The sequence below is a fragment of the Acipenser ruthenus genome, chromosome 13 (assembly GCF_902713425.1).
Source record: "Acipenser ruthenus chromosome 13, fAciRut3.2 maternal haplotype, whole genome shotgun sequence".
In the NCBI taxonomy this organism is placed as follows: domain Eukaryota; kingdom Metazoa; phylum Chordata; class Actinopteri; order Acipenseriformes; family Acipenseridae; genus Acipenser; species Acipenser ruthenus.
Window position 1 is genome coordinate 7,747,790 of NC_081201.1, and position 23,768 is coordinate 7,771,557.

Sequence of the window (23,768 nt, forward strand, 5' to 3'; positions counted from 1 at the left end):
ACCATGGAAACAGAAAACTGAAACAAGGAGAACAGATCAAGGCCAGTTTTGATCATAGCATCTTCTATTGAACAATATTTCAAAAATGAATGCAATCCAATACTTAAAACAGGGCACCAGAATGATCCATGTGTGACACAAATGCAGCTATAGCATTAGACGCTGACCCCGTGAAGCTGTGGCACTAAATCATGTTTCTTGTATGCAGTCTGGTGTCACTGCCAAACAAGCTACTGCCATTGTTTTCACAACAGCCACGAGCAAAACACAGATAACTGGAATTAATTAAAAAAATAAAAACAAGGAATTTGGCAGGTGAATGAATGTGTATTTGTGGGCCCAGGATCAAAACAGCCACAGAATCAGTAGTCAAGAGTTGAAGGGTCATGCTGTGTATGCGTTTATGACCGGAAACGTTATGCCAACACTGTTTTATTGCATTTTCTGTAAAACCTATGGTGATAATCACCCCCAATGAAAAAGAGATCCAGTGATGAATTCTAGGTCTTGTTGTGAGACCTTAATCACATTTGCAATGTTTTTGTGGATAGCCCCGCTGCCAAAATTGCTAGTGTGACATAAGGGAGATTCATAGAAAATGACGTTTTGAAGTCTTCCTGTGGCGCCAAGCTAATAAATGCGGCCTAGCTGAACAATACAGCACTATCACATATTTAACTTTGTTTACAAAATACGCTACACAAAACTATCAAATGACTGTTTGAACTCACTTCGTACAAGATACTGGCAAAAGCTGATTTTATCGGTTTCCCACAAATCACTGTTCTTTCACTTGACAGCTGCAGATTACAATGGATAGGACTCCATACCTGTGACTTTACAGTTTCACTTATTATACAGCCCCTGGACTACACAGCTGTTGCTGCCATTGGGATATGGAGTAGATTGCATTCAGAATTACAGACCTAAATTATAGTCTTCTTGTTAAATGGCTACAGTTACAGTATATGCCTGCTGGTTTTCTAAAATGATTTATTGTACAGAAGTTCTATTTTAGTTTTATTTCTAGTATAAAAAAGCAAGACCCCTGACAATGCCATGCTGCATTTAACTTCAGAAACCCCCATCCCAAGACACTAATATCAGGGAGTATGTCAAGAGAGTTCCTTCAGCTTCACATATTTTAGATAACAGAGTTGCCAATACGTTTTTTTTTTTGTTTTTTTCTTCCTCTGGAAATTATAAATTGCACACCATAAAAGCCGGTGGCTGTGGTCCAAAAATAACATTCCGGAGCTCAGGAGGGCCGCCGCCCGGCCTGCTGCATGTGTGCTGCTTCACTCTTATCAAGGAGATCAGTGCTGTCATCGTGTCCCAGCTTGCAGGGGCTGTGAGGTATGACAGCCAGAAGGACAAGAGACACAGGCAGTGCACACGCACACACATTGATTTGTTTTTTCAAAGAAAAATGATTAAACACATTAAAAGATGTACTTTTCCACACATGTACAGCCATTATGAAGCAAAGCAAGGTCATGAAAGGGGTTCTTCTTCATTTCTGAATACGTTTGTGTCAAAGTGATTATTTTGCAAGCAATTGGAAGGTTATTGATATGCACATTATAAACGTATTTGTTAAAACATTAATTCAAGCCAATGTGCAAAGTTTCAACGCAGATACCAAAATAATCTTTTTGTCATCCTTTTTACAGTAGAATACAAAAATCTATTTAGAAGCACACTTTTTTTTGCAACACAAACATTTGAAAAATATTGTGAAAAATGTGTCCTGGTATGTATATATAATTAATCACTGTATTGCAGAGAGAGTCATTTAAATTAATTGATGGTTGTTTTCTCAACCAGAACACAAGTACAGACTTCCTTTCATTAGGGACTGAGGAAAAAAAAAATCTGACAATGTGTAAACTAAACTGCAGTGTCTATTTGCAGGCCTTTAATAAACAACACTTAGTACCTCATCATCCAAATTCCCATTTCTCATTCTAATAAAGAAATACAATTCCTACCTTCCAGCGTCTTCACTCTCTGCTCAGCCTCCCTCTGACCTGGCGGCTCCTCCCTCTCCTGCTTGTTTCCATGGTATTTGTTCTCCCTTGGCCTGGGTCCTGTGTTGTCAGCTCGAGAAAACGAGGCGATTCTCTGAAGTATGGAGCCTACATTCTCCTTCTGCGGAGGGGGGCCCTGGGCAAGCTCCTTGTTGATCTGGGGCTTCTGGGTAACCTTGACTTGGGCAGCTGGGGTCTGAGCTACAGGAGAGAGCTGCACAACTTGGGGCTGTGAGACCAGACGGAACTGGGGTGTCTGGGGCGGTGAAAGGGGGACAGGAGACTCGCTGACACTGGGGACTTGGAAGCACCCCAGAGGTTGCATGGAGCCAGCTTTGGCTGTTTTGCTGTGGTTCCCGGTTGCCAAGGTGTCCAAGCTGCTGATGGAGACTGCAGGGCTGGTTGAGCTGGTGGGGCTGCTCAACTTGGGGTGGGATCTAGGGGCTGGCCTGGGGAAAGCCTCCTTTGGAGCTTCTTGAGGTCTGGCCACCAAGTTATCAAGATCCAGAGGAAACTTGTTCAATTTTGTGGGTTCCTTTGGTTTGGGAGACTGGGTACCAGAAGTGAAACAGGGCTCTCTTCCAAGAGGCCTGGAGTTCTGCCTGAGAGAGGCAGCATTCCAAGTGGGACCAGTGCTGCGGTACCCCATGCTCGGTGATCTGGCATTTCCAGCCCCACGACTTTCGGTGATGTGGAGATCCAGAGAAGGCATAGAACCGTGGTTCACCCCCATGGGCTCTGCGGGCAAGACGAGAGGTGGCTCTACTTCAGAATGGAACATGTTGCCATGGGAGGAGAACTTATTCAGTGCTGGGCTGCAGATGCGCTGGGCTTTGAAGTCGCTCATCCCCATTGGGCTTTGGGGAGGGCTGGCGTAGGAGCCGAGTTTGGAGGACGCCTGGTACTCCAGGCTGGAAGTGGAGCTATAGAGGCTGTCATTGTCGCTCCCCGGCCCACAGGACGAGGAGAAGCCATTGGGGTTGAACTTGGTCTGGAAGGAGGAGACCCGAGTGATGCTGGAGCCAGTATTGCCATTAGTTTTGGCCATGGAACCTCGGTTGAAGGAAAGGCTGGATACCACTTTGTTCTTCATGACTGGGCTGGGGGCCAGGCTAGAGCTGATGCTAATCCTTGATTGGTAGGTGGGCTGGACATGGGCGGTAGGTCCTCTGCCCTCATTGGTCTTGGTCAGGATAAGGCTGCTGGGTGAGGGGCTGAAGGGAGAGTTGAGGGGAGAGGTGGGAGAAAATGTAGGGATATCATCCACATCATCAATGTCGAAGGATCTTTTCAATGCTGTGGAGAGAAATAAATACATAAATATATCAAAGTTGTTAAATCAAGACTAAAATTGATGTCTTGCTAAAACTGATGGGGTGGAAGTCTGGTCCAATTAGCGCAAAACGGTCAAGTCTTACCTGTTGACAACTTACTTACTATCAAATTCTTGCTATATTAGATTATAGAAATTCAGTAAACAAACATTGTTACCACTGCATGACATCCATTTGAATTGTTTACATTTATGTAAATGCCTGTTTTGAGCATGAAAATGTTTTCATGGCTTACTTATATATCATAATTCTAAACAGCCATTGGGCCATATAAGCATGTCCATATGAAGTCTGGTATGTATTTATATTTCACCTTATACCCCCATATTGACAAATACTGGTTTTCAGCGAAGACAATTTATTTTTCTGTACCATAATATGCTTCATGTGTTTGTTCCCGACTCCTGGAATTGTCAGCCTTCCATGTGGGATTATATGTTTATAAATTGGCTATATTATTGCATGGTATATGCATTTAGCACCCTGTAAATACATGCTTCTTTACATACTTTCCAGCCAAGAAAATGTTTACTGTCCCAGCTTCCAAAGCAAACTGCAGGCAATTAGGTTTCAAATTAGTGCCCATACTTTGCCTATTAGCAGAATAATTTCCATATCTATTACGTTGGTGTGAATGCATTCCTTGAAAAAAATAAATAAATACACATGCAGGATGATTCTTGACCTTTGCGGTAGACATGGACAACCTTTACAACACACTGAACTAAATGGGGATGAGACGCAGACTTTCTTACAGTACTTGCTCCATAGACTTTCATCATACCGGAACACACTGTGTACACAGCAATAAGCCTCAAGCTTTCTCATACAGCACTCTACAGATAGCCTAAACAAACAGCACCCAATAAATAGCTGCCAGAGAGCCACAAATGAGCAGGCTTTGAACCACACCAGGCCAACACCATTAAGCCTGGGAAGCAAAAGCAGAATTTAAATGATGTTTATAATAGCAGTAACCGTTTCGGAAGTCTTTTTTTTTAATAAATTACATGGTTTCAGAAGTCTTGTAAAGATCCCTTCAAGGTTTACTGCATTATACAATGGTGCTGCAAAGTGTTTTGAAGCATAGTACAACACAGCGAAAGAATGGTAAAGCACTTGCAAGCATGGAAAAAATCAGTGTGGTAAAGTATAGTAAAAGACATGATTGTCTACCACAGTAAATGAATGGGAAAATAAAGAGAAACCGCAAAACCTTTATAAGGAGGTAAACCTTAGCAAAGGAGGGTTTTTATGGTGATTGAGATCGTTGCATAAAACAGAAGTTGAATAATCCCTGTTTAGCTGGAATGATAGCAAATTCATTGGCCATTCTGCAATGCTGCTGTGGAAAATAATACATTGCATTCCTGAAGGATGACAATCCAGCAAGGAGGTGTCGCATGTAACTTGTGAAAGTTCCGCATTTTCAATTTTTAAAGTTCCTTTTTTAAGACAAACAGGGAAAAACAGTCTCTCTCCCTTGGAACTGGATAGATAAGCCCAGCTTCAGTGCAGTTCCTCAATGCAGTGGCATAAGTCAAGCGGCAATTTTGTATCTTCCTTTGATGTTTGCATGACATCACTTAGAGATGTGCTTCATGTCTAGAAACAGGTTATTAAAGCTCAGAATTAAAATAATAAAAATAAATCACTGCTTCCTTGGGGCATCTCTGCAACACCTGTGCTCTTGTAGAAATTATGTACAACTGGCACTGTCAATGATTGTCACTCTGGAAGGGCAGTGTATGTTTTCTATAGAAAACCCCAAACTCACGCACTGACTTAAGGTGTCAGTGGAATACCACCAAAGGGACTAACTAAAAGAAGGAGATCTTCAGGTTGTCTCCAAATTGAAAAGGGCAGATAGGCAGCGACATGAATGATGATCACTGATACCCAATACCTAACGCTGAGGTCAAACACACATTCAGCTTCTAAAATTCTAAGCATGTATGTGACTGCACAAGTACTGCTGCCACGCGTGTGTGTATGTGTATACAGTATGTGTTTCACAACATACAGCATATATTTTCACACCAACAAATTAAGTGCTTGCAGTGCAAGGGTATTTGGGGACAGTGCTGCAGACTTGAAAAAAAACTTGGAATGAGAGGGCGCCTAGGCAGAAGACCCATGGAATGCAAGCCCTGGCTGCAAGCTGTGTGTTTAAAGCCGAAGGTGAATAAAGCTAATGGCAGGGTCCAGCTGTTTGCCAGGCTCAGCGGAGTGATGGGGAGAAGCAGGGGAGGAGATGGTAATCCCGGCTCTGCTGCTGCCCCAAGGCGCCTGGAAAAGAAGGAGGCCCATTGTTCTCTGCCAGTTGACTTGAGGTGGGGGTGGGGGGGTGGGGGTGTAGGGGGGGTTGGGGGCTGGTGTAGGAAATAGAAATACAGTTCCTCTATACTAAAAAAAAAGCTTTACTTTATAAAAATCTGAAATATGTTAAAATATCATGTTTTTGTGTGCTAGTTTGGTGTGTAGCAAACCTTTCCTAAAGCAACAGGCCCCTGATTAGAAGGCATCTGATAGCTGGCCCGAGCTATAGGCTTTATTGCAGTTATCAAGGTCTTTAAAACTATTTTAAACTTTTTTTTTTTTTCCATTTCTCCGATTTGGTTTTTTCAATGTTTCCGAGGTTATCTGTTTTGCCCACTAATTGAATGGATTCCCGATTGGTAAACAAAAGTAGAGGGGTTTCTAATGTATTGTACCATTCTCTACATAAAATAGGAATTCCCTTGTATTCTCTTTCAAAACCCTGTTAGAACCATCTCCGAGTTTTTCTTATCTTACCTGTAACCAAAAACCAACTCAATATTAACCCAGATATGCTTGCAGGAAACACAAGGACCCAAAAAGTGATGCCATGTTCATGACCAAGTCAAATATCTGCTATCCTGCTCTTTCAAATGAAGGGAGTTATTTTTATTGAACCAGATTAAAACAATACACACCGTATCATTTTGAAAAGCCATAGATTGCATAAAGCTTCATCAGTCTCAACTTATTGTGTCATTGCATTGCCTGGAATTTCTAAATGCGTTTTTCAATGGCGGCAAGGAAAAGCCTATAATTATCTTGTTTCCAAATGCGTTGCTTATTGCCATTTCCTAGTTAGGATTAACTGCAGTTAAAACTTGCCATGGTGTTTCGTGATCCTTCCTTCAGATCCCTACCAGCCAGAGGGGTTTAGAAAACAAACCCTTGACTACATTATTTTTATATATCCTACTGAACTGTCACAGTGATATTGTAATTGTTATTGGTCTACATCCTGTAATGTGTAGGACTGTGTGTGGCAGTCTAGTCTTGTCATGTAAAAGAAACTGTTGAAAGTACAATGATGGATATCAAGAGGTTTTCCATCAAGCAACAGACACAAATGTGCAGACTGAATATAATTATTATTAAAAGCTTTGAGAGCTAGTACCTTTTTCACAATTAATGCAAATAGTGTAAGTTACAGTATATGAATACTGTCGATATCATGACCCAATCATGCACATTCTATTCCAAAAACACATACCCATGACTTATTGCGTGAAAGAAAAAAAACTGAAATGTGAAGACATCAAAATCATCCAACAACCCCCCCCCCCCCCCATCTATAAATATTTATTTTATGGTTTGGAATGTATTTCTATGCTGAATAATGACGACAGCCATTTCCCTATGCCTCATCCATCCCTGAGAGCCAATCAGCTATACAGGAGGGCTGATGCTGGAAAAATAATCGATACAAAACAAGAAAACCAAAGAAAAAGAGCATCCTAAGAAAATCCTCGAGGCCCTTATGAAATCATCTGCACAGGACACAAAACTTAACCCACTGCTTTCAAACTTGGGAAGCATTAATGCACAATTTATCCTATTACTGTTGTTTCAATGGGTTTGCTGACACACAAGATTCCCCAGTACTGAGTTTAACTGTATCCCAGGACTGGTCCCTGGAGTCTAGACAGCTTTAAAGCTGCAATAACAAGCTTCCGCACAAGTCACCCTGGCTACAACACAAGTCACAAAAGACATCAGACCTACGCTAATTACTGGAACTTTTTTTTTTTCAGTTGATAATATCTCGTGACAAACAGTTCTTTAAACACAATTATCTGAATCCAGTCTCTCGGCACAACCGCATAACTGTTTTCACGCAGAGATGTTTTATTTTTTCTTCTTCTTCTTTGGAAAGCACTCAGGCTTGATAACTTGTTACTACAAGTCTCAATTAACACACGCTGCACAATATTATGACAGGAAAGGAAGAACGCAGCTCAGGATCTTGTCAAGGTCCTTGTTTTATTCCCTTCCAATGGATAAAAACCCTACTGTAAACAATCTCCTTCATCTCTATCCCTGGCCAGAAGTAGAGATTCTGCGTCTCCAAACAAAGGGCCAATTGACATGGAAAGGGTGGTTATCTTTGGGGGTGGTGTGAGCGGAGTGTCAAGTTACTCCAACCTTCTTGTTGACCCAGAATTCCTGCTTGGAACAATGACGCCATCCCGGGATGCTTGGGACGTGCAGAGAGAGGGGGTCTTGCAAGACATGTTATGACATTGTATATGAAAAATATTCAGGAGAAAGCAAATAGGGGTTCTGCACACTAAACACACAACCAAGTGCACACCAAGTGCAACCTGTCTGACCAAGGTTGCTCTGCACCCAATTGAAGGTGTTAGGGGAAGTATTTTCCCCAGTTCACACCTATTAACTCCTGAAAAACAGACAAGTGGTTCATACATAAAGTAAGTCACCAGGTATATACATCCTGGTGTGTGTGTGTTTGGGGGGGGGGGTAATGAACCAGTGGGTGTATGTTTTTGGTACTGTCTTCGAATATCACAACATTAATTTAAAATGCATAAGCAACCACAAAAAATGTAACTGCAGTAAAAACAAGCCGTCATCACCACCAGCCGCCATGAGAGAATTATGGTTTGCACTGCCTCATTTTACCTGGAGCTGTGCCTCAGACTGAGGATTATGTATCGAATATTCAATTGTATTTCTATACCTGGAAAATGAAGAATGTTGGACCTTTAATTCTGATCCCTCCTCCCCATCTATTGCACAGCTGTAAAAGTTTATCCGCTAATAAAATCTCAGCACCACAACCTTTTCAAATTGCAGACACTCACATTTCTGGAGAGTTTAAATAAATTGGTTTAGGCCTATGCTCAATACAATGCGGTAAGGCTTTCCACAATTAAATTAAACATCAGTATTCAAATGAAGCAGTTAAATACAAAGGGGTAGATGTACTAAGATGGGCCAGTCGCAGCGCAAACACACCACAATTCGCATTTCCGTTTCGACGATATGTACCAAGAGAAAATATGTTAATGAAGAGAGCCGCAATATACTCATTTAAATATTTGTTGCGTCCTCTTAGTGAGATCTCTAGCATTGCGAGAGTCGTGTCACATTTTTTCAAATAAATAATAAAAGGCAGTTTAATCCCATCAGATTCTATAGTGGGTCTATCAAAATGCCTTTCATAATAATGCAGTAGCTCCTCACTAAACCGGACATGTTTGTTAAAAAATACAATACAATAGCACACACATACATTTATAGTGCTCAATGTATTTTAATTGTATAAATCTTTGAGCTGAAATAACACATTGCATTATGTAAAAATATAAATATCTACAGTAGGCCTACAGTATACAGCACAGTAGTAAAATCAAATGAATACCTACCATACTTTTTTTTACTTTAGCGTGTAGGCTACCGGTAACACAAAATAAATCATGCTGCTGCATTGCACACATTGGTGTACAATGCGAATAGTATTTTTAATTGAAACTAAATGATTTGAATTTTTTTGTTTTGTTTTGTTTTTTTAAATATTCATTTTAACTTGGCCTACTTAGTAGCCAGGCAATTAACAATTAACACAAAAGAGATCACTGTGCCGCACTGACAAGTTATGATACTTACAGTAGGACAGTCAATTCTCGATAATATGAATTGCAAGGGACCAGCAAATTTTTTTTTGCATTTTACCACTAATTCATATTATCATGAGTAGCCTGTAAGCCAAATGTATACTGTCAGTTTCTATTTAAGTTAGTCAGTGGTGCAGTGCTAAATTGTGCGCAATTACAAACCACCTGCACATTAATAGAATAGGTGTGTTTCCTATTCCTATACAGATGCTCAGAATGAGCTGGAGGGGTTAGCGGCACCTGTGTGCAGTCTATTGCTCTCGACACGTTGGGGAAACCAGAAATGTCATAGAAATGTGTTTTCAAGGCTTGTAAGTACACTATGCTTTTAGGGGAAAATAGGTATTTGGGTATTCGCCTCAAATGCATTGAGCACAACTGGTAATGCATGAGAAAAAGCGGACTGGGAAGTGCCAAGAACAGCTGCCACAGTCCCCTGAAAAGGACCCAGAAGCAAGATAATGCAGGGTGGACAATAGTGTGACCACTGCAGGGATAGCATGGCTTCTCATGGGTGACAGGATCCAGGTCATAAATAGCCACTAACAGCATTGCACTTGTTTAGTGCATTTCACCCTAGACTTCAGACTCGTTTGCAATTGGTTTGCAACTATTGCGACAGCCGCAACACTTTAGTACATCTACCCCACAGTGTGGTAGGGGGTTTAAGGGATGATCAAGAATCAAATTCAACAAAAGTTCAAAACAGTGACAGTCCTGACTCTCTCAGGTTAAAAATACGGATTACAGTTTTTCTTTATTCTAGTACCAATTTTTAAAAAGCAGGGGTTGTACTGGCTTTCATTCAAATTTTAAAAAGAATTACAGCTACTTTTTTCCCCTCTCTCTATAGTTGTACTACTGTTTAGCACAATCAGCTTCCAGAAAATCCAGTGCTATTTAAACATACTGTATGCTGCCTGATTTACTGGCTTTAATAGACTTCAGCACAGTTAATTGAGACATACCATCATACAGTAATGCTAGTGTGTATATATTGTGAATCATTCTCATTATGGCAGAATGCTGTAGGAATGGAAATAAGACTCCCATTATATAGCAGATTGATCCATTCCTAGTTTTACTAGGAGTTTAATAAGACACACCTTAGTTTGTTACCTTGGGGCTAATCAAGTACATAAATAAAATCTGGAATGGGTGAAACCACTATACAATAGGAGTCTTATATCCATCCCTGCCTTTTGATAGGTCAAAATATGAAAATTATGCCACTGTGATACCACTGTGATGCCCTTGTGCTGGCATTGCCCTTTGGTAAACTGATCTTTTTTTGTAAGGGAAGGCTCCTACCTGCAACCAAGTTGTTTCTGTCAATTTTATTTATTTCATTACTAACTTTATCTTTTTTTTTTCAGGTAAATCTGCCCTGAATACCCATTACTTATGAATAAAAAAATGATTAAATAAATACAAAAAATATGCTTTGCTTGGTTAGAATAGAACTGCTCTAACCCATTAAGTACCAAATACATTTATTTGAAAAAAATCAGAACACAAACTGTATTTATGTAATTTGATAAGATTCTAAATCAATATTTGTTCACAGAGAAAAAATTAAATCCTTAAATTTTGGCTACAAACTGCTGCGTCCCATTTTGAGGACAGTCAAGCAAGACATGCTTGTAATCAGACCAGTGAAATTTGAAGCTCGGCAAATTAAACTTTACCATCACTGTGGTCAGAAAACACCAATAAATGTATCATTTTTATACTTCAGTTTCTTATTCTACATTGAGGTGTCATTTGCAGAATGAACAGTTACATTTAGACAACTTTAGAGTAAGATATCATAACAATATAGTTCAACAGACAATTTGAATAACAGGCCAGTTAATGCTCTAAAAAATTACAAAGACAGCTGGGAAAGCTCTACACTGTTCTGCACAGCTGGCCACTGGCACGTAACATTCCTTCTATAATGCAGCTATAGGATTATCTATTTAGATGAAAATGCACATAAGAATGCTTTGATTACTATGGCATCTTGCAGATAACACAAGGTCGGCTAGCAACGACAGTCATTTTACTGGAGTTGGAGCCAATTACTAACAACGGTCTTTTTATGAAGAGCAACTGAAATTATTAAAATATTCACATGCCAACTAACCAAAAGCATGCTTATGGCATTCCCTACTGGCCTAATTGTAGGGTCATTTGTCTTTCAAGATCTTTTTATAGAGAACCCATTTTAACAACTAAATAATCCAATTAAAAGATAAACTTCAATAGATTTACATTCAGACATTCTAAACATTGCCTCTAAAACTGCCTCCCAGTCACACGACCGCTGACCTGGAATTGAAACCCATACTTCCCAGCTACCAGTTGAAAACACTGACCAAGAGGTCAGACAGACTCCCTCCATCAATCGAAACATAAAATCATACATCAGCACAAAAAAAGAACACATTATTCTTGCCAACAAAGTTTTTTCTTTGTATGTTTCATCATCTGAACTGCCCCCCCTCCCCAATAACCCCAACCATAATCCCTCCCACCCCCCTTCCCCCCCCATTTCAGAAAAAGTCATCAAAATTTGCACTTGCGGTCTAAAATGTTCCATGCACATAATCATAGGAATAAATTATGTATGAACAGATTCATCCACCTATTTATTCAAGCTAGGACAGATGTTGGTTATTAAAATACATTTAGGAGAAATGCTGATTAGAGTTAAAAACGAACAGTGACAATGCGCAGATCACAGGGTGCAGCAACAGTAAGGAATAAGCTTGTTGTAAATAATACACACCGTTCACAAATCCTTTAATGAAAAAGGAGCGTGCATCTTAGTTGTAACATGAGACGCTGTGCTTGCATCTTAAAATGCTGCCTCATATAATCAGAGATCCTGTTAAAAGAGCCTTTGCATATTAATCTACACAGCAACATCCTATAATGCTCTGCACAGTACTCTGTGCTGGTTACAGCAGAGAGACTTATAATTTAGGGCATAGACATAGAATACAGATGGAGAGCCTGGAAGAGTCAGGTTGTTCAGTTGCACATGTGCTTGATGTCACATGTATGATGTCACATTTACTGTATATTGAACTTTCTGAAGCAATGTATTCTATACTGTAACTGTTGGCAAACTAAAAAAAAAAAAGAGTGCAGGATAATATTGGAAAAACTGACCAGCCTTTGTACTGTAATTGTGTGCTTAAGAGTCTTACAGTTTGGGAGGCAGAGAGACTGTTAGCTTCATCAGTTTGTCCAAGTGAGAGATACTGCTCTCCTCTCCCTCTGCCTGGGCACACATTCTTCCAGACAGGCAGAGACTTGTTCCGGCTGATCCGAAACCCACCAATCTGTACATTCCTTTTCGGTACTTACTGTGATCACCCCACCACCAACATTAGGTCTGTGCTGTTTACCTGTGGAAACTGCCTACCTACTCTCACATCTGGATACAGAATTCCTAGCTGCCATTTATGTTTTAACTACAGAAACAGGCAAACCCAGGCCTGGAGCCCCAAAAGGCCTTGACCCTTTTCTTCAATGCTGTCTTTTTCATAAAATATTTGACGCACCTGGCACTTAATGTCACTGAGGTTTTTACTATTGTATCCCTTTGTTCACTTTTCCTTGCTTAAAAAAACTTGTAGCTACACTAAAAAGTAAATTATTCATTATAGCTCCGGTGTTATCGCTATACACTAAATCTGAAAGAAGAAAAACAAAACAAAAAGCACTCACAGAACTGGTTTAATGGTATAATCCACGCTTGAACAGGGTTACAAGCATAACAGGAAATAATAATAATTGGCTCAACCCTTATAGAAGTTTACCACAGTATTTTTGTATGGCACTTTTGCAGTTTTACCATGTTAAACTATGCATTTACCACAGTTTATTATTATTATTATTATTATTTATTTCTTAGCAGACATCCTTATCCAGGGCAACTTACAAAATATCACAATACAGAAAATCACATTGCAGAATATCACACCAACATGGTTAACGCAAATCTTTAGTTTCTTCTCTGCTCTAGTGGGTCAACTGTTGGTAGAGATGGGACCATAAGAAATAATGTGCATACAATGGTTACATAAATCACCACTGTGGGTGGTACAGTTTTTACTGCACACTCAGAACCTGTAAAAAAAGACTAGGTCAATCATGAACAAATTGTTACACACTTGACATTATAATTTAAACACCTCACCCCATTGCAATAACCAGTTGCACTGCACTGAGCCTGAACAGCAAACCACTGTCAGATTCCAATCACAGTAAAGTAGAACAGAGCTCTCACCATCCGCCCTAATGTCGTCACCTTGGCAGCGAAAATTTAGGCAACAACAAAATGAGAGCAAGTGCATGTATAATGGGCAGTGTTGTGTGATACACTAGCAGTACAGATCCTTTCCTGTCCCCTGTGGGCGAGATGAGATGAGGATAAATGCTTGAAAACCATGAATGCAAACGAGCAGGCTCTTTTTCATGTGGTCATGTTTGCTTGCATTGCGCTGGGTCGTCGGTTCGTGCACCGGCCTCCCTCCTGTTACGCAAGCCTAAGAACTTACTGTACTACAAGACACAAGGTATCTTGAATATTATAATTATTATAAGAAGCTTGCTTTTTATTTAAATCAAATAAAAAACACAAAGTCAAAGACTCCATCTAACCCAGGCAAAGAGCTGTATTGAAAGACTTAACTGCACAACAGATACATGCCCTCCCCCATCTATGTCCCCAACCCCCACGTCCTAAAGGATCAGCTGCCTCAGACCTGATGCTTCAAATCCTGCTGGAATGGCAGGAGCTCTTTGGAAAAGGGCCTGAAACCCAATCTTTTATTTTTATTTTGTCAGTCAAACGAGAGACCTTCTGTGTATCCACAGCCACCTGCAGCAAGAAGGCTACACCAGTAGCCACAATGAAGGGGTTTGCCCTCTGACGGCCACTGTGGCTATAAGTCATGGTGGTTTTAGGTTATGCAAGGCCAGGTGCCTCACCCATCTCAATTACATTTGATAGGGCTACTGAGTCTAAATCTGCCTTGAAGAACTACACTATATATCTACTAGGCCACACTTCCTCCAAGTACCTCAGGTCTAACCACTAGACCACACAGCCTCCCAGTAACTTACCAACAAGCCACACTGCCTTTCAGTCCTCAGCTGTAGTACCTAAAAAGCCTTAACTATGTCACACTGGTTCGCAGCACAAGGTCAAATTACCTTATAACAGTAAGGGGAATTAATCTGGTCCATGAATCACATTATTTACTAAGTAATGACTGAGATAACGTCTTTATGTAGTTGAATTTGAAAGAAATAATTGAATGTGGTATGGAATCCTGAAATACTGCAGTCTTTGACCTATACTCCATTTGCAGTAGTCAACCCATTAAAACATGCCTTTGCTCTATGGTGCCAGTATATAGTTAAAGCTGAACGATTTACAGCCCCAAATTCTTGAAATATCATGAATAGTACGTATATGTGCCCAATGCAAATAAAATACTTTCGGCCATCTGGATCATATTGAAGCCGTTTCCCTACCTTTTGTTGGCTTTGGAAATGTTTTACTGGTTTCCATTGCAACGCATGTAAGCATGCCCTCTCAAGGTAATAACAAGAACACAAAAGAGGTGAGTGAATGCAAGAAAGATTAGAAAAAACAACAACAACAACAACAACAACATTCCAAGCCTGCAGAATTCATCAGTATGTTCACATCAGGAGGTGTTAAATGTCCAGGTGGAAATGGTAGCTTCTGATGCTTTACTGTTATTCCAAGATGGCCATATTGAGCAGTTAATTTGTTTGTTTTCCTCCAGTAGCGGCATGGGGTAGGCCAGTGACTTCATTGTCACAACAAATAATAAGAAAGAAAAGTCTTGTGGTTTAAGCAGAAGGAAGAGGACTGAGAGTCAGGAGAGTATAACGATTAGTGCTGAAGATTAGAAAAACTAAAAGAAACTAAATTCTGTGCATTCCATGCCCAACATCTTTTTCAACGTCTTCACTTCTAGTCAAAATGTTTGTCATTGAACTGATTTAGTTTATTTTACTCGGTCACCGGGTCTGGCTCCCAAAGAGAAATCCGTTTTTTTGGGCTTGCTTGTGTGCATGCCCTGCAGGAGTGTAAATTTAGGACCAAATAATTAACTTGGGCTTAACATCACGTCAAGGCTCTGCCATAACTCATCTACTGTCATGACAGAAGCTTTAAACCGGAAGATTCTCCTGAAAGGTCCTGCTCAAACTGTTGCCTTTATCTTTTGGCCAGCAACGGGTTTATAGATTACATATATTTAGGGCTTCTGATTTTTCGGTTTTAACACCCCCGATACAAAACCAATGAAAAAAAATATTAATTCCCAATGCAGTCCCTCCTTCCTGACTTGTATCTCACATTGACTCGTTCTGAATACTTTAAACCCACCCAAACTACAGAGTGGCAGCAAATTCCTATATTTCTATTTGAGGGTTGTAACACGCTTGCGAGATTTAAACCAAGATGTCCTTGCTGGAGATTTAAAGCTATATTACAGTACTACAGGTAGTATTTACACATTTGTGGAATTTAAAACAGAATTGCAATTGGTGGTAGAGGAGACTATGAGGACTGTGTGTTGCCTCCGGTACACATAGGGTAAAAAGCCATAAGAAGCAAATAGATCCTCTTTTCTTCCTATTCAATTGGTCTTATAAACATTTTTTAAATCCGGCGTATCTTTTAGTAGTCGTTGGCAATATTTTTAAGACTGATAAAAAAGGGCACTTTTGGGGCATAAGGGCAGGAAGGCAGGGGCATAATGCTAGGAAGGCAGGGTCTTAAGCCCACCCAGCAGTACCCCTGTGCATGTCAGTACCTGAGCTTAACACCCGCCCCCCCGCCCCCCCCCCCCCAACTTTATACACCGATACCTTTGCTTTGGCTTCCTGTTGATTTTCTGACTGTCACCAATGGGGATTACAGTATATGAGAAATTCTGAATACTGGGGAACTCATTCTTTGCAGCTGGGGCAAAATGAGGGGGAGCAATAACACACTTTACAGTCTCTGCAAGCCAGAATCCAGTTACAAACCTTCACCTGAACCAAGGTACAGGTCCAGGTTTTTTGGTATCCCAATTCAGTTCCTTTGCCAAAACCAACTCCCATTGCATACAAGTGCGTTCAGTCTTGTGTGTGCTGATCTTAATCAGTATCATCCTACAGGTCTATCAAGGGGGTTCTACACTGGAGGCAAGCGACCCAAGCAAAGAATTTATTTAGAAGTGACTGGAATGTATGGGTGCGTCTACACCACCGCCAGTCTGGGTGAAGCGAGCGACTCCACAGGAATAGAACTGTGTTCTATTTTTCCCATGCATCGTGGGCGACTACAGTGAAATGGACCAATCAAAAGCAATGTCAGTAATATCAATAAACTTGACACAGGTCATAACACAAATACGGAATAAACATGGAAGACGAGAAGTTGATTCAGGAAGTGCAGTGGTATCCTGTGCTCTACAATTGTTCGTTAAATGCATCCAAAGACAACAGTAAAAAGGGCAATGCTTGGCAGAACATTTCAGGCATTGTTACTAGTATGTCTGGTGAGTGAATTTAATGTATACTGGGGGAGAGGGGGGACTTACTCTGGAAAAATAAAGCTGCCTATAATTGTTTTTTTAAATGTCCTCTGTGTGGTGCTGTTGTGCGCTTTTCTCTTTATTCACAAACTGGTTACAACACAAATGATAGGCTTGAAATTTTCATGCTTCAAAGCCTTCTTTGTCTTCTTTGGCGTCTACGATGCAGGGGAAGTATTTCAGCAGCAATACATACGGATAGGGTCACGTGAAAGCTTCTGGACTTAAAACGTTTGCCTTTCACGTAGATACAAAATTCGCTGCAGTCGCTCCAGAGAACTTAACTTAAAGATGCTAAAGTTCTTATTAGGAGCTTCAAGATCTATCAACAAACGACTCAAACTTCTTAAGCTCCCTGGGAGCCAAGGAAAATAACTTCCCTACAAACAAATAAGGGATATCCTGTTAGGATCCAAGGTCTGTATCAAATTGCAGTAATAAAAAGGGCACAACAAAAAAAAATCAAAACCATCTTTGCAGGGATGGAAATAAGACTCCCACAGCATAGCAGTTTTACCCATTCTTGAGTTTAATAAGACACACCTGAGCTTGTTACCTATACACTGTGGCTAATCAACCTGTAATGGGTGAAACTGCTATGCAATAGGAGTATTATTTCCATCCCTGTCATTATGTGTACATAATTCAGCAACTGTGCACCTTAAACTGTCTTGCCACGTGTTTGAGGTTGTTCAATGCAGATATAACTGTATTAATATGATTTATACAATGGGTATTTTCAATACTCTACCCTGATTGGTCAAAACAGGTCACATGGGGTGTTGCTGTTACAGCATAGCTCCATGGGTCAGCACTTTTGAAATGGGAAGTAATATTTTACTTTAAAATGTAAGGAATAAACCAAGAATTACAATAAGTATAACTAATCAAATAAATCACTTTTAATTCAACCTCTATAAATTGCTTTTTGTTTAATTAATGCATTTTTTAAAGTTAATATATATGGAACTATTTTTTCTTAGCTCAGCTTTAGGCGGAAAGATATTTAATAAAAATGACAATTAAAAAACGTTTTTTCTTTTTTTTTACCTTGTTAGGTAACCCATTTTATAAGAACAATAAGGCACTTCACGGTGTGTGATATACTCTAATACCACCAAGCCCAGAGCAGTTGAAGCCACTTGGCTTTGCCTAGTGCCTAGGAACACAGGAGTGTACCACACACCAAAACGAATCCACTTTTTGCCAGTTGAAGCTGTGGTCCAAGAGCACCATGAAATGCATGCTGTTGTATTTCTCCTATAACCTTCCTTTGGTCTGGCCATTTCTGTGTATGTAAACCATGACACTAATAAGTTGACCTGAGTAATAATGGCCTGTGTAAGTGGAGGTGCGTGAATAAGCAAGAGTAGCAGCATCTCCTTTCTTTTAAACTGGGGGACACCATGTACGTTTCAGTCTATTCATTCACACGTCATCAATCTAGTAGTGAAGGCAATCAACGACCCGTTTTTAAATACGGAACTGCTAAACAGCTACCTGTCAGCAATCATTCTTTCATGAACACAACACTCAACCAAATGTGTTGTTTATTATAGACTCTTACCTTCATCAATTGAGCGAACTGCTACAAACTCTCCCAAGAGGCATTATCATTATTGGCCTTGTTCTGATGATAACATAAAACGACTTGTTTAGTCAATAGGAGGTTGACCAGACGTTGGCCTTATGGCTGCAATTAGTGAGAAACTGCTGGGTTCCATTAATGGGTTAAACGCTTCCGTATGTTACACAGGGACAAATTTAGTTAATTCCTAGCGAGGGGCAGTCGGTAATTGCAATGCCTATGCATCTCGTTTGATGTCACTTTTGCCACCGGTGACGGTTAAAAGTTCATATAGTGAATATTGCTGCTACTTTGACAGCAGGTGCCAAAAAATATTAAATTGTCAACTGAATGCAACAAAAATAAAAATACATAAAATATTTGATTAAGAAGTCTGCCTTTTAATTTGGATTAGGCCTTGATTTTTAAACGCGTGGACTGTAATTAAATACTATTTCTTTGATAACATGGCAAAGTGTATTTTTGCGTATTCCCTGTGTTGTTTGCATGCAATACATCTACGACGTAGAAACATAGCAATTTGAAGACACTAAACGGTACATTAGAGGGAAAACAGTGTTCCATGCCATGTAAAAACAGTGCAGTTATAAGGAGAAACAAAAATTAACGCGTGTTCATTACTTAGTGTAATGCTTGGCAGAACTTTAGTGCTTTAGTGAAATGTGCAGTTATGTATCCTATCCTGCGTGCGCACATTCCAAATATTAAACAAGAAACTCGCTGAACATGCTTCTACCACTACCGGTTCCAACACAGCTGCAAATCAATTCACTATAAATTAGAGAGTACCGTAAAAAAAAAAAAAAAAAAAAAAAAAAAGCTGTCTGCGGGCTACGGCAAGAAACCACGTGGGTTTTCTTGGAGTTTACAGTCTCCAAATACCGCTGTGATTCTTTTTTTTTATTATTATTATTTTCTTGATAGCTAATACACTCAAACAGTTGGTTTGCGCATTTATATTTAAATAACGTGATTTTCAAATGCATAGCGATTTGATGGTGGGGGAGTTGCTTTCTGGTTTCGATTAGGTCACACAGGCAACAAAACTGTACCTGGGTCTATACAGGTAAAACAAATATAAATAATTCATAATCATTAAAAAGTTGTTAAGTTGTTGCTTCCTGTGTGAACTGACATCTAGAGCACGGTAATAATTCTGCAATGGAACTTCACTGCAACTGGAATAAAACGAAAATTACAATGTTACCCGTTCATAGTACAGCATTTTACCAAGATGCATTTATTTACCATACCAAACATGAATTTAAAAAAAAAAAACAGTCAGTAAATGGGGGAAAATACATCTTTGACAGATTATGTATTAATTATCGGAAATATCTCAAAAGTGCAGGTGATGTTTTGTCAATCTGTTTAAGAGCGCATCCTTAATCCCAAAACAAAACAGCGACTGTGGATTGCAAGCGCACGAAATCAAACAGAATATACATTTGGCCATAGGGTACTGTAATCTGCGCGACCATGAAGGATTGAAAATGACACCACTGGCTAAAGTTAATGGTAATGACCGGAATCGCTGAGTTGATCCTATATTTAGGGCACAGCTAGTGCTACAGATGTAAACACGTTATACATTAAATTTACTCACGATGGGATTAACAATAACAAAACACATTTAAATCCAATTATACATGCTCCAGGCAAATACGGATGTTTTGACAAAATAAATGTTTAGTACGGTAACCGATGCGTGTTTAGTTTGCATAAGTAGGCTAGTGTGGAACTGTGAAGTGCTGACAAGTATCAAACAAATCACCAAGTCGCATTTGTAAAACTATGTTACTTGTGCAAAATGTATGTACAAATAAATACATAATTAACGTACCCTCAAAGTCTGACAGTATCCCCTCCAAATGATCATTCACAGACAGGTCTGACATCCTGACAGATTCGCCGGTCCCACTAAACTCTCCAAATTGGTACAATTGTATTTATTTTTTTCCTTACAAAAGACGCAGTTGAAAATTAATGTCTATATTTTCCAAATCAGTATCTTCACTTGGCTGAACTATAATCCGAGCTGGATAAAAAAAAAACGTTAAACAGTAACAACCGCTTTGCACACAAGCGCTGTCCTATGCTGGTGGAATTAACTGCACATCCAAATGGGCACAAATGTAGCGTCTCTTTGACTCTCTCGTACTCAGTGAGAACAAATGGCACTTAGCTAAGCCTCCTCCCCTTAGGAAAACGAAAAAAAACCCAACCCCAAACCCGGATTGGCTGGATCACACTTCATGCTTCACCTACCCATCACTTAAGAAACTGGGTTTTCTCTTTTTTTTTTTTTATTTTATTTGTATCCTTTTTTTTAATCCCCCCCCCCCCCCTCTCCAGACCTTACAGTGCCTATGACACTTTGGAGAGAAGTTAAAACATGCTCCTGGCACCAAGTTGCCTGTCTTAGGATCTATTTTATGACTTTTCTGATAGCCTGGCAAAATGTAATATGTTTGAAGCCGCTTGCAGAAGACAGAATTTTTTCATTTACATAAAGCAGAGGGACCTTCTCATTTCACAGAAGAGGGGAATTACAACCAAGCCTTTGAAATTAAATTCAGGGAATAACTCTACACTTTATAAGTCAGAAATAAAAGCCTTAATTCCTGCTGTGACATTTAGTGGTTGGAGGCAGTTTAATAGAATAAACACCGAAACATTTATACCTTCATAGACCCTGATTAGCGCTTGGACTACCCAATGTTACTTTAAGCATTTAGCTTAATAATATATTAATAATATAGTCTTATTTAAACTTTTTGTATATTTCTAATGTTGCATTGATTTTTCCCATAAATTATTCAATTAAAACAGGTTACAATGTATGAAGATACTATAAACGAGGGGAAAAATGCACAAAAAAAACCGCACAGTTCAGAGCTGGCTTATTTTAGAGAAATGTCATTGTTGAAGATTGATTATCATCCTCCTCCCCCCCCCCCCCCCCCCCTCGGCCCACGCGTGGATCAGCATGTGTTTAAGGTATCCCCACAAAGTGTCATAAAGACACTGACAATTGACCTCAGTGACTAAGACGAAGACACTATCACTAGAAGGAGTTCACTGGTATGTATGCTACAGTACTTCCAAAAAGCGTCCATACAGTGCACCATGTAAAGTATTGTACACTGTGGCTCAGAAATAGCCTGCAGCTAGAGTGGTCAGTGATCCTATTCAAAAGCAAAATGGAGAACGTCGCAAAGTTGTTGTCTTATTGCCAAAGAAAAGATCTGCAAAAAAAGTATTTAAATGACTCACTTTTAATGCATCTTTATGTCTTAGTGGAGATTCAAGCTATTCACAGACACACAAGTGCAGGAAAATACCAGTGTCTGATATTAAGAAACAATCAAAAAACTTCTTTATGAACTCCAGTCAGGCTTAATAGCCATGGTTGTGGATTGGAATGAGTCCCTGTGTGAAGAATGAAGACAAAAAAGTAGTTTATCAAGGGGTCCTTGAGATTATCCTCTTTGGTGAACAGGCTGAGCTAGACACAGGCCTAGGTTCTTTCAAAAGCAGGGTTATCTGTGTAGCAGTACAGCTCCCTTTCATTGCAAACCATGGGGGCAAGGATTGAAATCTGCACTTATTTGTTAGAATGGGGCTAGCACGTTTGGTGGGGAGTGGGGAATGGGGAGTGGGGAGGGGGGAGGGGGAGCTTGTACTCAAATCAGCCCACATCTGGAAGCCTTGGTTTGATTGCCTTAGTTTTGCTTGAGTAATAAATGTAATTTTTGTTTGTTTGCTTTTTTAGTTTTTTTTTCCCTGACCACCAGCTGAGTTTGCAGATGTCATTGAAAACCAGGCAACAGCAGGAGCATGACTTTACTGTGCACAGAGTGACACGAAGCTTGTGTCCACCTTTAGGGAATGCAGACTGGACAAGGTCTGGTTTCAGAGGAAACAGAGTAAGGTTAAGCTAATGTAATAAACAGTCATCAGGGATTTTATATAAAGCTATGGCCAAAACACCTAGAATTTTAGGATTGAGACATAATTTTTAAAAAAAAGCTTTTTGTTAACTATATGGAAAATGTCAAAGCGGTATGTAATTCAATATGTTAACGTAACATTGTTCAGCAGGTTGTATTTGACTTTATAAAGCAAAATTACTTAATTCTATACGGTGACAATGCAAAACCTTTGGGCATAGCTGTAGTTATATGTCTGAAACTATTTCCTCCATGCTGTGTTCGATCTAAAGCCACCGAAGCTGCTTTCATAAAATACAGTATGCCTTGAGTGAAAGTTGTATGGTTGCAAACTTATTATTTACAAAGAGGGATGCTTGAAACTGAAGCCAGCTTCCTTCGCTGGTGTTTGTTTGAAATTTCCATCTGTCTTATCCAAGCTAAAGATTTGAATTGGCAGGGGTTGCTGCATCTCCATTTCTTTTAGAGAGAGAAAGAATGCAGCTGATATAAACAAATAGTTTTCTTTGGAGGGAGCCTCACCAGCTGGCCAGGCGGGGGGTCCTTCTTTTGACTTGATATCACCATGTTGAAAATTCACCCGATCGCTGTCCGAGTTCAAGAACACAACAAAATCTGAAAATAAATAACATTTGTTTGGTTATGTTTCATGAATATTAAAACATTTCATGTCTCAAAACAGTTACTATATTATTTTTACCCTGCTGAATTGTAATAAATACTGGTTTCCTATTGGATCCCCTTATACTATCGAACTGAGTACAATGCTTTTGTATGTTGAAACACTGTACAGCTATGGCCAAAGGTTTTGCACCAGCTGTAATTTTAGGATTGAGACACAATTTAAAGAAAAAAAAAACTATATGAACATTATTTAGATCTTTTATTCAACATCATGTAATCATACTATACTGGTACTACAAAGTGATATTGCAAAAATCTACTGGAAGTCATAATAGCAATACAGTATTTCATGTTAGATTTCGAAATGTCACATATTTCAATTTTTGGCAGTTTTTCATTAAGTATATGGAAAACTACAAATCATTATGCAATTCCATATGTTAATGTAACATTAGTCAGCAGGTTTCATTTGACTTTAGAAGCAAAATTAGTTAATTCTACAGAGTGATGCTAAACTTTTGGCCATAGCTGTAAACCCTCTTGACTTGAACACTGGCTTGCTAGTAGATACAAAGCAATTGTCTGAAGATCCTTCACTGACAGTGCAATGTCAACTATGTGATTTTCACCTGTCAAAAGTGTGTTATGGTTAGTGTAAGTGGAAGT

The 23,768-nt window shown here is 39.5% G+C and overlaps 1 protein-coding gene across 2 annotated transcripts in view; it reads right to left on the reverse strand.

The window, feature by feature from the left end:
• The window catches only part of septin12 (neuronal-specific septin-3), a 99,495-nt gene extending 78,806 nt beyond the window's left edge, over positions 1 to 20,689 (reverse strand). Inside the window, exons 1-2 of one of the 2 annotated variants that reach the window (XM_034030382.3) lie at positions 20,369 to 20,689; positions 1,992 to 3,326 (exon numbers count right to left, since the gene is read on the reverse strand). In XM_034030382.3, coding sequence (XP_033886273.3) covers positions 1,992 to 3,326; positions 20,369 to 20,423 — 1,390 coding nt within the window. In that variant the 5' untranslated portion in view covers positions 20,424 to 20,689. Of the gene's footprint in view, positions 1 to 1,991; positions 3,327 to 18,504; positions 18,584 to 20,368 lie in introns of those variants that run through there. The other variant, XM_059035603.1, reaches the window with a different exon arrangement.
• Positions 20,690 to 23,768: the final 3,079 nt, after the last annotated feature.